The following is a 16,563-nucleotide window of genomic DNA, read 5'->3' as shown; positions in this document are numbered from 1 at the left end:
CAACCATGGATGCCAGGGAAAAAGGGGGGGGAAGGTGGGACATAGCAGAGGGTGGGGGATGGGGAATCAGGGATGGCAAGACAAAGGGTAAGGTATGCAGGACGTAAGAATTGGAAAATTATTTGCTGAGAACATATATGTGGATGTACTTGATTGAGACAATGCACAGTGTATTTTGGATGGAAAATTCATTTGTGTGTTGTGATGGTGTAAAGTGAATTAATAAAAAAAAAAATCCCTATTGTGTTTGGTCAGATGATCATTGACGAGGGAGACAAGACCACTCAGTAGGGCAAGGGGAATCTTTTCAACAAATGGTTTGGAAGAAGCAGATATCCACATGTAAAGAACAGGATTTGGACCCTTATTCCACATCATATGCAAAAACTGACTGAAATTGGATTGAAGATCTAAATTAAGACCTGAGTGGCCAGCAGGTGGCATAGTAGTTAGGGTTTTGGATTCCCACATGGCCAATTGTGGATTGAGTCCCAGATCTGGTGGCTTGAAAAAAATCACACCAGGCATGTGTGTGTACATGCATGCCCAAAAATCCCAGGAGGAGAGTGGAGGAGAGGGGTGGTGTGGCCGTCCCCCCAGGGTGGTTCTCACTTTCCCTCTCTCTGACTCTCTGTTTCTCTCCGGTGAGCAAATGCACCCTATGGCAAAAAACCTTAGAGGGGAAAAATCCTTGAAACTCTATCCCTAAAAGAAAACATAGGGGGGAAACTTCATGACACTGGACTTGGTAATGATTATTTGAATATGACACAAAAAGGCATGGACAACAGAAGCAAAAATGGACAAATGGGACTGCATCAAAATCCAAAACTTGTAGATATTCAAGGAAATGGTGAAGAGGAAACCTACAGAATGTGAAAAAATATTTTCAAATAATATTACTGATAAAGTATTAATACCCAGGATATATAAAGAACTACTACAACTTAACGACAATAAAAAATTTAATAACCCAGTTAAAAAATGGGCAAAGGACTTGGCTAGCATTTCTCCAAAGGAGATATACATACGGCCAACAAGCATATGATAAATATTCAATATCACTAATAATTAGAGAAATGCAAGTCACAACCACAGCAAGATATCATCTCACACCTACTAGATGTCACTATCATTAAAAAAAAGCAGCAGTATGGAAGTTCTTTAAAAAATTAAAAATAGAGTTATCGTATGATCCAGCAACGCAACTTCCGTGTATATACCCAAAAGAACTGAAAGTGAGATCTCTGAGTGATATTAACACCACCATTCATTCAGCATTATTCTTATTAACCAAGAGTCAGAAGCAACTCATATGTCCATGTATAGATGAATAGATTAAAAAATGTGGTATATACATATAATACAATATTATCTAGCCTTAAAAAAAAATAAATCCTGCCATATGCCACAACATGGATGCTCCTTGAGAACATAATGTTAAGTGAAATAAACCAGCTACAAAAAGAAAAATATATGAATCCACTCATATATAGTATTTTTTTTCCTTTTTTTTGAGAGGTTTTTGCTATAGGGTGCATGCGCTCGCCAGAAAGAGAGACAGAGAGACAGAAAGTGAGAAATCACCCCCCAAGGGGGATGACCAAGCTGCAATCCCTTCTCCTCCATTCTCCTCTCAGGATCTTGGGCAGGCATGCACGCACAAACGCCCGGTGTGAGTTTAAGCCACAGGGTCCGGGACTCGAACCATGGTTGGCTACATGGGAGTCCAGCGACAGAGTCATTATGCTAACTGCTGGTCCCCTCATATATAGTATTGAAAGTACTTATAAAATCATAGTAACTTAAAGCCAGTAGCTTATATAATGGGTAATACATTATGACCAAGTGAAGTTTATTCAAAGAATGCACTGTTGGGAAAACATCTGAAAGATTAATGGATGAAATTCACCATATTAAAGAATAATGGAGACAATCTATCTGATTATCTCAATAGATGCAGAGAAAGCATTGATAAAATTCAAAACACATTTTTGGAAAAAACTCAGCAAATTAGGAATGGGCATAAATAACATCCATGAAAAAACATCATTTAGCAAACATCACTTCGGTTATGAAACATATTTCCCCTCTGAAGTTTAGCACAAGGCACAGGGCATCTGATTTTTATATTTATAGTCAACATTATTCTAGAAGTCCTAGTCAGTACAATAAAGCGATAAAGTAAAATAAAAACCATAAGATTGGAAAAGAAGGAAAGTTGTCTTTATTTGTAGACAACTTGAACATTGAGTAGAAAATCCTAAGGAATATACAAATGATTACTAGGACTAATTGAATTTATCAGAGTTATAGAGTACAAAGTTAATTTAGAAAAGCAATTTTATGTTTTTTATACTAGCAATGAAAAACCGGAAAAAAAACCCAACTTCGTTTTTCTATAAGTTTCTTTCATTAATGAGAATGAGCAACAGAAAGAGTGAGAGAGAGAAAAACTAGTACATTCAGTAGGGTCCCATGCTGCAGTCCTACCAGCCCTCCCTCTCAACCAACCAAGGTCACAGGTGTTCCTGCCTGATGTGCATGGTGGACTGAAAAACCAAACCCATAATCCTTTGTATGATTCAGCATTGCTTGAACAGTTTGTCACTACTGTGTTACTAAGTTGGCTCCAATTCTACTTTTAGTAACGTCAAAGCAATAAAATGCTTAAAAACATATTTAATGAAAGGTGTGTATGATTTGTACACTACAAAACTACAAAGTACTGAGAGAAGTGAAAACTACCCTAACTATTGGGTTGTCAAAAAATTCATGATACATTTTTGTATGGAATAACATAGAACAAATACTACACAAAAATCATGAATTTCCTAACAACCCAATAAATGGAGAGAGATTCATGTTCATGGATCTACAAATTTAACATTAGGATGAAAATACTCTCCACATTGACTTATACATTGAATTTAATCCCAGTCAGAATCCTAGCAGGCTTATTTAAAGGAATTCAGAAATGGATTCTACAATTCATATGGAAAAACAAAAGATCTTAAGTGGCTAAAATAATTTTCAAGAGGATCAGAGCACACCTACTGATGAGATTGTGGTTTTGATTCGCCAATAAAAGGAATCAGAGACCCTGGGAGAAATTGCTGATTTCTAGGACTGAGACAGGAAATATACAGGATGAACTGGGTAAACTTTCAGTCCCAGAAAGTAAGGAAAAAAACCCCACATTTATCTGGGTATGCCAAAGGGGCACAGGAGATAAGAGCATTCTAGGGCCCAACTGAAACAATTTGAACAGTAAATTGTGTTAGATTATAATTCAAATACAAAGTTAACATCCATGAGCCCATACTGATTTAAACAATGGTTGAGTAAATACATAAATGGGATAGAATAGACAAATCTCTTACACAGAATTCTAAACATAGTCGACTCCCTGTATCTGTAGGCTCCCCACCGTGGAGTCAGTCAACTTCCGATGGAGAATGTTCTCTTGTTACTGACACATACCATGTAGTTAGGTCCAGGATGATTGTGTCTGTATTGAACGTGCACAGACTTTTTTTTTTTTTCTTTCATTTTCATTATTCACTAAACAATACAAATATTTACAAAGCATTTAATATTGTATTAGATATTATAAGTAATCTAAGATGACTTACGTATCTCCATGTGCATAGGTTAAGTGCAAATACTATCCAGTTTTATCTAAGGGACTTGAACATCTGTAGATCTTGATACCACAGGGATCCTGGACCAATAGCCTGTGAACTCTGAGGGACAACTGTAACTATAGATTCTTTACTTCCAAGAGACAGATCAGTACTCCATGAATGTAGGCTGTGCACAGAATCTCCCTTTCCAAGTATACAGTACACAAATAGGGAAAAAGAGTAACTTTAGAATCATTTGACAAACTTCTTCAGCCAGGTGATTAAGGTCAACACCAACAGTGATAGATCGTGTTGAAAGTAGGTTCCCTCGAAGTGATGTGATGAAAATGATGTTTTTGCTCTGTGGTCTTCTGATCCCAACTCATAACCCCAGTGTAATCATGAGAGAGACATCAGACAAGTTGCAATAGAGGGACATCCTGCAAAGTATCTGACCAGTGGTTTTCAAAACTTTCAAGGTCATCAAAAATAAGGAACATCTAAAAGAGTTATAGCAGTGGAGAGGAGCCTAAGGAGACTTGACATTGCAGTGGAGAGGAGCCTAAGGAGACTTGAAACATAAAAGTAATGTGGTTTTCTGTGTGGGATCCCGAGACAGAAAAAGGACATTATGTAAAACTAAGGACATCTGAATAAACTGTGTGAATTTAGTTAATAATAACGTATTACTATTGATTTATTAACTTCATCAAGTGTACCATATTAACAAAAGACGTTAATAATGGGGGAAACTGGGCATGGGGTATATGGTAACTTTGTACTATCATCTTGATTTTTCTGTTAATCTAAAGCTTCTTAAAGTCTATTTAAAAAGCAAAATCAGGTTGGAGGATTTACCATTATTTGATTCCAATTACTATAAAGCTACAGTATTAATGGGTAAAAATAAAATATGGTGTTGACATGAGAGATATTTGTAGATGAATGAAACAGAACAGAGAATGTAGAACTGTATTTTTAAAGCCAACTGATTATTGTCCCCCCACCCCCACCCCATAAGGCACAAGCACTCGCTGGAGAGCAACTGAGAAAGACAGAGAAAAGGAAAGTAAGAAATAACTCCTTCCTCCTACCCTGACAGGGGATAGTCATGCTACAATCTTTTCTCCTCTATTCTTCTCTTGGGATTTTAGGCACACATGCACATGTGCCCAGCGTGATTTTCAAGCTGCCAGGTCTTGGACTTGCACTGTGGTCAGCCATGTGAGAATCCTCTTCCTTAACCACTAGCACACCACCTGTTGGCCCTGCCAATTGATTTTTTTTTTTTTTTTTTTAATACCAGAGGATGAGGTATACGTGTAATTGAAAAGGGAGAGAGAAAGAGAAGGATCCCTCCAATGGGGCCTGGTCATGTTTAATCCTTTTTTCCTCCTCTCTATCCTGTCAGGATTCTGAACACGTTGGGCACATAGTCACATGTTTTTCAAATTGCTGGGCCAGGACTCAGATCCTGGTAGGCTATGTGACTTTCTTTGTGAGATGCTTAACCTCTGTTTATGGGGCCAGCCCTGGCCAGTTGATTTTTAACAAAGAAACCAAGATCATTCAATGTGGAAAATAGAGTCTTTCAATAAATAGAGTTGGAATAATGGAATAGCTCTGGAAAAAGTTACCCTTAACTTTCATTTCACTTATTTTTCTCCAAACTTTTAATTTGCTTATTTCTAATCTGTGTGACTCAAAATGGCCCACTGACCTGAATGGGATATGAAATGATCAAGTGTGATGGTGTCAATCATAATTTCAGCCAACATTTACAAGCTAAATGATGTATAGTGTTGGATGTATAAAATAAATAAAAAAAATGTTATATTAAAAAAAAATCTCTGGCCAACTTGTCAAAGGGATAATTTTGGTAATTGGTTTAGAGGCCCTGAAAAAAAAATTAGGCAAAAAACAACTGTTAACACAGGACATGTTGGAAAACCAGTTAGCCTTGATAGCCAAGTTTAAAAAGACCTATGTTGGGCAAGCCCACATGGCATAGTGGTTAAGGGAGCTAGATTCCACATGGCTGACCATCCAGGTAGAGTCCTTGACTCAGCAGCTTAAGAAACATGCCAAGTGCGTGTGCATGTATAGCCAAAATACCTAAGGGATGAAAAGATGGAGGAGCAGGAATTGCAGTGTGACCATTCGCGGGGGGGTGGGGTGGGGTGGGGTGCTTTTTCCTCTCCCTTCATTACTGTCACTCTGTCTCTCTCTGGTGAATGCACCACACTCTAGCAAAATTAAGAGAGAAGAGAGAAAGAGAGAGACAGACTCATGTCTACTGTAGCCAGAAGACAGACAGTGCTTAAAGCACTGTTTCAATCATGAGGGTGGTAGGGCTACTGAGTGTGTAGGTTTGACAGGCCACATATACTCATTTAGAGCCATAAAAGGGAAGGAGTCCCCTGGACCCGGAATAGAGTCTTTATTGGAAGTACCTCAGGTGTGTGAAACTTCAGATGTTCTTTTATTTGGAGAGGTTTTTCCGATAGGGCATGTGCGCTCACCATAAAGACAGAGAGACAGAGAGACAGAAAGCGAGAAATCACCCCCCAGGGGAGGTGGCCAAGCTGTAATCCCTTCTCCTCCATTCTCCTCTTGGGATCTTGGGCATGCATGCACACATGCCAGCGTGAGTTTAAGCCACAGAGTCTAGGACTCGAACTGCGGTCGACTACCAGGGAGTAGCCTTGATAGCCAAGTTTAAAAAGACCTATGTTGGGCAAGCCCACATGGCATAGTGGTTAAGGGAGCTAGATTCCACATGGCTGACCATCCAGGTAGAGTCCTTGACTCAGCAGCTTAAGAAACATGCCAAGTGCGTGTGCATGTATAGCCAAAATACCTAAGGGATGAAAAGATGGAGGAGCAGGAATTGCAGTGTGACCATTCGCGGGGGGGTGGGGTGGGGTGGGGTGCTTTTTCCTCTCCCTTCATTACTGTCACTCTGTCTCTCTCTGGTGAATGCACCACACTCTAGCAAAATTAAGAGAGAAGAGAGAAAGAGAGAGACAGACTCATGTCTACTGTAGCCAGAAGACAGACAGTGCTTAAAGCACTGTTTCAATCATGAGGGTGGTAGGGCTACTGAGTGTGTAGGTTTGACAGGCCACATATACTCATTTAGAGCCATAAAAGGGAAGGAGTCCCCTGGACCCGGAATAGAGTCTTTATTGGAAGTACCTCAGGTGTGTGAAACTTCAGATGTTCTTTTATTTGGAGAGGTTTTTCCGATAGGGCATGTGCGCTCACCATAAAGACAGAGAGACAGAGAGACAGAAAGCGAGAAATCACCCCCCAGGGGAGGTGGCCAAGCTGTAATCCCTTCTCCTCCATTCTCCTCTTGGGATCTTGGGCATGCATGCACACATGCCAGCGTGAGTTTAAGCCACAGAGTCTAGGACTCGAACTGCGGTCGACTACCAGGGAGTCCAGCAACATAGCCATTACGCCAATGGCTGATCCTCAGATTTTCTAGAGTATTTCAGGCCAGTGGAAGGAGCTCTCTTTAGAGTACAGTTATCCCTTGCAAAATGTAGAATATCTTAACTGAGGCTGCTGCTTCCCAGGTTACTGCTTGTCCTCTTCAGGGTCTGTTTCTTCTACCTCTCATTACCTCCAGACCAATAATTAAGATAATGTCTTTGACAGAGTCAGGAGGGAAATTCTGTTTCTGTTCTGGGAGGAAACAGACTATTCACTGAGAGACTTGGACGAGTGCCAGAGGGTGATGAAGTGGTTAAAGCAACTGGATCCCACATGGATAACTGCACAGTTCAAGTCCTGGACTGGGTAGCTTGAAGAATAAGCTCTGCATGTGTGTGTGCATGGGTGCTTAAAATTCTAAGAGGTGAATAGAGAGGCTACCGCAGTGTGGCCTTCCTCCCTGGGAGGGGGGTGCTTTCTCTTTTTTGTGTATTCTCTCTCTGGCAAGAACACACATCCTATGGGGAAAAAAATTACAAAAAAGAAAAAAATAAAGACTATGGAGAACAATTTGGAGATTCCTCAAAAATCTACAAGTAGAACTGCCATATGATCCAGCAATCCCATTCCTTGGCATCTACCCAAAGGATAGAAGAATTCTTCATTGGAAAAGTGCTTTCACATCAATGTTTATTGCGGCACTTTTCATGATTGCTAAGACATGGAACCAAACCAAATGCCCCTGTATGGCTGAATGGATTGAAAAACTGTGGCACATATACTCTCTGGAGTACTATTCAGCCATTAAAAACAACAAAACCCTGGCTTTTGACAGAAAGTGGAAGAATATGGAAGATTTACTGCTGAGTGAAGCAAGCCAGGCTATGAAGGAGAGGCACTGTATGTCCCCACTTAATATATACCGAGTGTCCGCACTCTATAACTGAAGCTGACGGGCTAAAGGATGTACAAACACAAGAGATGGATGTGAATGCCAGATGTGGTGTGTGTGGAGGAGTGGGGCCTGAGGAAAAACATTTGGAGGAAGGATATGAAGACAGCATTGCTGAAACAGGGAGTTAGTGTTGTTATATTTTGATCAGTTGGACCGGAGAGAAATGTTCACATATTGAAGTGATCACCTTGTAAGCTAAATAATGTGATTGAATGTATTAAAAAATGTAAAAAAAAAAAAAAAGACTTGAAGGACCTGAGTAATATGTACTGGCATGGTCCAGGGGACGATGTGTGCAAGTGGGTCTTAAGGGCATTGAAGGCAAGGTAGGAGAAAATTTATTGGTATAAAGTACATCAAATAGGGAGTTAATATCTGGGCAAGAATACATAGAAATGATAGGCAGTATAAATTCTTATTAGTTTTAATATTAAGATCTAACTTGTTCACAAGACTTGGTCAAACAACAGACCAGATTTTTTTGTGAAAAAAAAAAAAAACCTGTTGGGAAAATGGGAAGTCTATCTAACACCCTTAGGTCACAATCCGATATTGCACCATGGGGTTCACACTGAATGAGGTGAAAGAATGGAGATTTAAGAATAAAGAATGCTATCCTCAGTTTAAGAATAATGGTGTTATCATCAGTAAGTCATGTGCACTGTAAAGATAATCCAAATCAAGTCCAAAAATATGAAGATAATTATTGCATGCACCATTTGGGATGCATGCAATGGTTTAAAGTCTATTGAATCAATCGAATTGATCCTTAGAAGAAAGATGCAATTGTCTTAAGGCATTATTGCTCTGGGATGCCGTGTTTACTTGTTAGAGTTGAACGTGATACTTCTGTGATGAGGTGCAATGGCTTCCTCTGATCTTTCAGGCTTTGTATTAGCACAGTTACAATGCCAGTCAATGTAATATAGTCATGATACTTTAAATAACTTTATTCTTAAATTTAACAAGCTTTTAATATAAATGCTTTGGTATCAATACAATAAAAATATGCTGGTTTTCCCCCACTAAATCATGTCAAGTAACTGGAAAGGTTAAGCATTTGTTCTCCCCAGCTTTTTTTGAACTTTTCACAAATAATGACTACTACTTATCCACATGGTTTAATATGGGTACAATGATAAGTCTTTGAATTTCAGGAAAAAAGGAGTAAAAATATTCAGAAGAAAAATTTGCAAACGTCTCTTAGTTTCTTCTCCAAGCGTTGTTTACACAGGTGGAATATGTCTCAAATCACTTTTTTCCCCAGTTTTGCCATTCTCAGCCTTAAAGCTGCAAATTAAAGGAAAAAAAAAACACAGAAAGTTATTTTTTAAAAAGCCTTCATGTTTACTGCAAATGGCCATTTCATAGAATGCAGGAAAGTTTAGAACATACCTCAGATGGTTTTATCCAACAATGTGAGCATTGTTTTAGTAGCACAAAAAGATAGCAGAAATAATAAGCTTATGGTTAACTTAGGGCAGAAGGAGGTTCAGAACTAGAAGGAGCCTATTTCTATAAAGATTAGAAAAATTAGTAGAGCAAACAGTACACATTGAACACATACAAGATTCATGCGTGATTTCACTGTTAGCCACAGAGACACTTTCTGAACTACATAGTGCTGGGAAAAAAAAGACAACACTTAAATTCAGTTTCATGATTGGGTTATCTTTTAGCTCACAACATTTGTTTGTCCAATGAAGCTCTGGCATTTGGAGAGTCAATGAGAAAAACAAATTTCCTTATGAATAAAACATTGTGAACCAGTAATCAAGAATTGGAGTGATTCTAAAATAAATATGCTTGTCAAGATACAGGTATGCTTTCAGATGGCAGATATATCTTTTTTGAGTGTATTCTACTGCTAATTTTATATTGGATGTAGAAAACATTTTTTTTTTTTAAGAAGTAGATTTGGAACTTATAACACTCTTCTGGCATTCTTCTGTCATGTCCTTAATAGGAGAAGACTTCAAAAAATTTGTGGAGGGACCAGCAGTTAGCATAATGCTATGTTGCTGAACTCCCATGTAGTCAACTGTGGTTCGAGTCCTGGACCCAGTAGCTTAAACTCATGCCAGGTGCGTGTGCGTGCGTGCCCAAGATCCTGTGAGGAGAATGGAGGAGAAGGGATTGCAGTGTGGCCATCCCCCTTAGGGGGTGATTTCTTGCTTTCTGTCTCTCTGTCTTTCTCTGTCGTTCTGGTGAGCACATGTGCCCTATGGCAAAAAGAAAACATCTCCAACAACAACAACAAAAACGTTTGTGGGGGAACCAGCAGTTAGCGTAATGGCTATGTCACTGGACTCCCACGTAGTCAACCGCGGTTCATGTCCCGGACCCGGTGGCTTGAAACTCACGCTAGGCGCGTGTGCGTGCGTGCCCAAGATCCCAAGAGGAGAAAGAAGGAGAAGGGATTGCAGCGTGACCATCCCCCCTGGGGGGGTGATTTCTCGCTTTCTGTCTCTATGTCTCTCTCTGTCTGGCGAGCGCACGTGCCCTATAGCGAAAATCTCTCCAAAAAAAAAAGAAAAAAAAAGTTTGTGGAAAAATGCACTTAAAGTAGGAGTTTATTTTGGTGTAAATATTATTGAAATTCACACATACTTTTTTCATAATAAAAATTTTCCATGGTTTAAGAAAAATAAAAATTGTGGCTAGCAGGTGGCGTGTTGGTGAAGGCATTGGACTCCCACATGGCTGACCGTGGTTTGAGTTCCAGACCTGGAGGCTTGCACTTTGGAGTGAGGATGCACCCCTCCAATGGGATGAGGTCACACTGCAATCCCTTTGCCATTTGGAGATTTTGCCATTAGAATGTCAAACTTTATTTCTTCTTCTCATCAGGATTTTAGGTACAGAGGCACATGTACCCAGTGTGTTTTTAAGCCATTGGGCTGGATTTTGAACCGTGGTGAACCATGTGGGATTCAGCTTCCCATGCACAGCACTTAACTCTGCACTATGAAGCTGGTCCTCCATGAACGTTTAAAAAACCCCTAATTTTAAGACTTTAGAGTATAGTTGTCTCTGCTGTGTTTCAAAAGCTGAATATGTATTCAAGGCACTGATCTAATTATTTATGATTTAATATTACATTCATGTGTAATATTGCCTGCAAACCAGCTATTTAACTAACTGTACAATTTTGTTTAATGAAAAAATAAAGGGGAAGACATGATCTCTCATTCCTATGCCATATATTAGTTATCTATTAACAAAGGAAATGACCCTATGTCTAAAAAGTCTTTTTGCACAAATATGAGAAAACTTGAATATTGTAATAAGACCATGGTGATTTTTTACTGCCACTCCACATATATGAAGTATTTTCCTTTCAGTGAACTCACAAGACTTTGCGTGCCTTGAATGATCATTTCTAGTGACAGGTCCAAGAATATTGTTTCGGTGTTACTACTGGCCCAGATAACTTTCTTTACTCTCTTGGGAGTAGGATGGTTTCTACTACTGGGAGCTGTTGGATGGTGAACCCTGAGGAGAGCATTGTAGCTCCATGGCAGGAGGTGAGCAGAAGGCAGAAGGCATAAGGCAAAGCTTTGTGAAGTTTCTGCTCTTGGCTTTTGTGGACCTCTACCTTGCCCATACAAAAAAGAGAATGGGGGTAAGAGATTTTTTTTTTTTTTGAAAGGTCTCTTTTAGAGCAGGTCAAAGTTTTCTTCCTTATAGTTACTTTTCACCTTGCGATTCCGTAAACCAGGCAGGCCCAGTGTGCTGTGGACATTCAGTGAAATTTGTTAGCATCTGCTTTCCTTTTTCGGTTTTCTTCAAGCTTATGGCAGATGGATGGTGGGAGTTCTAGGTAAGTGCGTGGGGCCAGTGCATGCTGGTAATGGAAGGCCCCCTGCCTGGTGCAGCAGCTAAAAACCTGGACCGTCAACTCTCCTCTAACTTTAATGATCCCTGCCTCCTCTCCCCTAGACATTTAGACACGTCACTCTGGCTGGCCGAACTTGGTGGAAGAGAGCGTGTCTCTTTACTCAGGATTATGTGGCCCCTACTGGCTGCCACAGTTTGGCAGTTTCAGCATGTGAATCCCCCAGAGCTACAGCTCCCTCTTCTTTATCCTGAAATGCCACTGATGTCTGTAGGAGGGCATAACAGAGCTAGAAGTACCAGAATAGGCTGATGAGGACTACCAAGGAAAGCCAGTGGTCCAGCTGTGGGGAGTGTAGTGGGCTCCCAGGAAAAGTTTGCTGGAGACACATGATGGTGGAAGTGTCTGGCACTGAGCTGTAGCTTAGAACATGACTATGTTATATTCATATTAGCAGATAGACACAACATTCCTTAAATTTTCCTGTCATGGCTTACTTGGTTCAAAATTTTGACTGAAAAATTCTTGTCTTTAGAACCTCCAGGGTCTGCCTTTTTCCTTTATGTGTTTTCAAAATTAAAAATTTCTCTTAGACAAGGCTTTGATAACTGTATTCACACTAGGGGGAAAGAGACTAGCAATTCTTTTTTTTTTTTAAAGAATTATTTTATTTAACTTTGTTATTTATTTATTTAATTTGACCAGAGAGTGACAGAGAGAGAAAGTGAGAAGGCAAGCTGTCTGGTCCGGGACTTGAACCATGGTCAGCCATGTGGGAGTTCAGTACCCTTAACCACCAAGCCACCTACCGGTCCCAGAGACTAACAATTCTTAACTACTGTGTCTACTAGAACTATTTATGTTTAATTGGGAATCTATAAATTAAGAAACTGAAAAAATGGTAGGTTTTCATGCATCATGAACTTTTTGTGGGGGGGAGTGCAAAGTTCAACCTACTTTGTGCATGTGAAATAGAAAAGCGTAGGTGTCTGTATACCCTATGTATCAATATATAGATGGCCCCTGAGAGCATAGGATAAAATAATCATCTTATTTTTAAAACCCATTAAAAAATCAACTCTAATTCATATGCTGAGCTGGAAAACAGGAATATAAGGCGATATCATGATAAAAGGCAAGGAATTTGGAGCATTCTGTTTATAAGATACTTTGATTGCTAGTCCAGAACTTTGTATTGTTACTTTGTCTGGAATAGGTTTTCCTGTTTTCATTATTTTAGTTAAGGGGCATGATTAGTTGTCTGGAAACATTAGTCACTTCCTGTCATTTTCCATGGGGTAGATGTGATGACATGGTTGAGGGAGAAGGAATACACGTGTTCAGGAGGAGCTGGCTAACATCTAGGTTCGAAAAAGAGGGGTTTCATGGTGGGTAATGTTGCAATCCACCACAGCCAGTGCATTTCTCTCTTCTAAGTCTTCTGTGTTGTTTTAAAAATAAGTTTAAGATACAAAGTGTGATCAGCAAACAAAGATCATCCTTCCAAAGGAAAAGAGCTTAGCATCGCCACATTTTCATTGTGGCACATACCACTCAACGGAAGGAAGAAGATATATAAGTGATACTTCCCAAGAAGTTAGAAATCTTCAAGTAACTGAATTCATAATCGGTGTGCCAAATTTAACTACTTAAAAGAATGGAAGAATTTGTATTATTGTCAACCTAAGATTGGTTTATGGGTTTCAGAGGAAGAACAATTCTTGAGTTGTGTAGATACTACCACTGCCATGGAATTGTCAGGCTCTGCTTGCAGGGTTAGCTGGTATCTGATGATTATTGCTTTCTAGTGAGCATCTTCTAATAGAGGCATTTAAGTTATAGTGTTCAAATATCCAGAACCCATAGATCTGGATAATTTGACATATATCTTTGGCCAAGGTAAGTACAACAGTTGTAACTGATTTTTTAGGTGCCTATTTACTTTGTATAAATAATAACTAGATTATACTATTTGAGTGATAAGGAATCTAAAATTGAAATGCTATCTCTTCTAGAAAAAAGTGTTACAATTATTTTCCATTCAATGTTAAAATAGCTAGATAACTATAAAGCTATAAAAACTTTATAAAGAATGAGAAAGGTAAATATATAGAAAATAGAAAAAATAAATATGCTAGATTAATGACGACCATGCAAAGTTAGATGTTATAGATGATGTAAGGTAAACTGACATTTTATCTTAAGATGTACAAAAATCAAGGAAATAAAGTTAAGAAAACTGTAAGAGTATAGAGAAACCAGACATAGCAAAATAATAAAGTACTCTCTGAAAATAAAATTTGTTTCTTGTATTTTCCTGCAAAATTAAGGCAATTTGTTAATGTATGGAGGAAATTTTAAATCACAGCAAGGCACAAACAAGGAGTTATCAGATTCTGGTGGGAAAAGATATGTTATTTATGATCCAACATATTAGTGACCCAAATACACATAATACATAACATCCCAGGACAGAAGACATTTATGAATGTCAATTAATGCAATATACAGATAAGGCAATAACTTATTTTTACCGTTAGAAGTGAATTAATTACTTAAATGTTGTGATAATAATTCAGAGCAGCATTAAGAAAAATCTCAGTATATATTCGTTTGTGAAGTGGCCAGAGAAGCTGAAAGTAAGAGGGTTTGTTAACACCAAGAGAAGACTGTCACATGACTAAACAGCAGTGGCATGCTTTGTCATTTTTATTACCTGTTAAGGATGGGTCCTCAGTGCCATCTCCAGCTATTGGGACATCAAGTGGAGAACGGTGAACAGGACTGCCCAGGCTTTCTTCTTGCTCTTTCAGAGATATGGAATTTTTGTGGGGAGATTTATGGTTTGTGTTCTCATGGGGACTAACTTCTGGTCTTTTTCGAGGAAGTGGTGTTGGTTTGGCCGGCTGGTAAACCTGACTGTAGGGAGCTACAGGATGGTAGGACGGCTTCTCAGCTTCTCCTTCCCCCTCCTCTTCCTCATCATCAATCACAACCAGCTCAGCGTGGATGATCCCATCATACCCTGTTAGAAGCTTCTTTTCTTCTTCACTGTCCTCTGCCTGCTGATACCCCATGAAAACCATTGTCACAGGTTCTGTGTCATCCATGTTAGAAGGCAGGGAATGAACAATATTGTATCTAACGTCTTCCTCATCCTCCTGGCAAGCAGGGGAAGAACATTGGGGTTCGGACTTTCCAACTATCGGATCACTGGGGCTCAGCCTTGTCTTTGGAGAGGGTGCATATTTGTTCTGCATGGGATTTGATTCTCCCCAAGGAGCTGTCAGCCTCTTTTGTGGAGTGTGGAGCATCTCTTCTGCTTGTCGAAATACTGAGCGGGGATGAGGTGTTGGCTGAATGGGACTGACATGATTTAAGTCGGCCCTTTCCTCTGAAAGTCCATTGTCCATACTGTGTATGGGTTCATTTGCTTTATTGCTCAGTCCATTAGCTTTAGTCTTTATCCTTTCTTGAAAGTTTGGTCCAGGTGTTACCTTTTCTCTTTGTGGGGTTGTGGGCCTGCAAAATGGATTGGCATACACAGGCTCATGATACTCTGTGGGGGATTTAGAGTTTCTCTCCGAGGCTTGTCTTAAAAGTTCTTCTACCTCAACTGGTGCCAGGCCATCCGTGCCATTGTATGCTGCATTGTGATTAGAGCTCACTGCGTACACTGACTTTTGCCCATCATCATAAACTTTTATTCCTGTACCTTTAAAGTCATCTGAGGGGAGAGGTATTGAAGACAGAACTGTACTTTCTCCAGTCTTCAAGTCTTTTTCAACTTTAATTTCCATGGCATACAAAGCTGTTAAGAGACAAATTTCATCTTTGATTTAATTAACTTTCTTTTTTCACTAACTAGCTTGCTTTCACAATGTTTTTATTTTTTATTTACTTAAAAAATGATTTATTTTCTTTCATGAGAGCAAGGCAGACAGAGAAAGAAAGAGAAAAGACAAACATCTTCAACAGAGTGTTTACTCTGTGACCCTCCACTTACCTTCCCAGTCAGCCAGGATCACAGGCATCCTTGCATGCTTCTGATGGGTACAGGCCTACCTGGGAACCAAACCCTCATCTTCCATATGGCTTCCCGCATTGTGGAGCATTGCACTATCACTGCCATTGTACCTGGAACTCACAGTTTTTATTTTTCTACTAAGAATTCCCTTTAATGTTCTTTAAATGTTGTCTATTTTAAAAATTTCAAATTTTTACTCCTTCAGTATCTAATGACCAATGCTGTAATAACATAGATTTTTATGTAAGTGCATGGAATTATTGAAAAAATGGAAAGGATTGAAGAAGAGGACCTGATTGGAAAGAGGCAATACTCCACATAGTAGAATTTTCATGGGGGAACTAAGTGAAAGATACCTTCTTTCCAATGACAAAACCCAATGTAACAAATGTATACTTTCTGCGGGGGTGGGGTGGGGTGGGGTGGGGGGGATTGATCTCTAAGAGGAATCAGTTGCACTATGTACTGCAGTAGGTAGACTGTCTAGTGCAGTATTATTTTATTAAGTTACAGCTTGTTGCACAGACCATTAGCCTGTTGCAATTATAGAGATGTGGTCTAAGTTTTCACAAGAGGGAGGTGGTTTAAATGTAGAACTGCTATTAAACAAGGAAGGAGAAGTTTAGAATCACATACTTCTTTTTTTGCTCTGTGTTTCTTTTTCATTATGTTTTTC

General features: G+C 39.3%; 1 protein-coding gene across 1 annotated transcript in view; it reads right to left on the bottom strand.

Annotated features, from left to right (window-relative positions):
* Positions 1–8,777: 8,777 nt before the first annotated feature.
* Positions 8,778–16,563, bottom strand: part of PALMD (palmdelphin) — a 66,111-nt gene continuing 58,325 nt past the window's right edge. The window contains exons 7-8 of the mRNA XM_006169019.3: positions 14,577–15,671; positions 8,778–9,312 (exon numbers count right to left, since the gene is read on the bottom strand). Of these exons, the coding sequence (XP_006169081.1) occupies positions 9,269–9,312; positions 14,577–15,671 (1,139 nt within the window). The 3' untranslated portion in view covers positions 8,778–9,268. The remainder of the gene's footprint in view (positions 9,313–14,576; positions 15,672–16,563) is intronic.

Source organism: Tupaia chinensis, unplaced genomic scaffold (assembly GCF_000334495.1).
Source record: "Tupaia chinensis unplaced genomic scaffold, TupChi_1.0 Scaffold146687_1, whole genome shotgun sequence".
NCBI lineage: Eukaryota > Metazoa > Chordata > Mammalia > Scandentia > Tupaiidae > Tupaia > Tupaia belangeri.
Note: the sequence above shows the minus strand (reverse complement) of the source record. Positions and strands in the feature narration are given on the sequence as shown.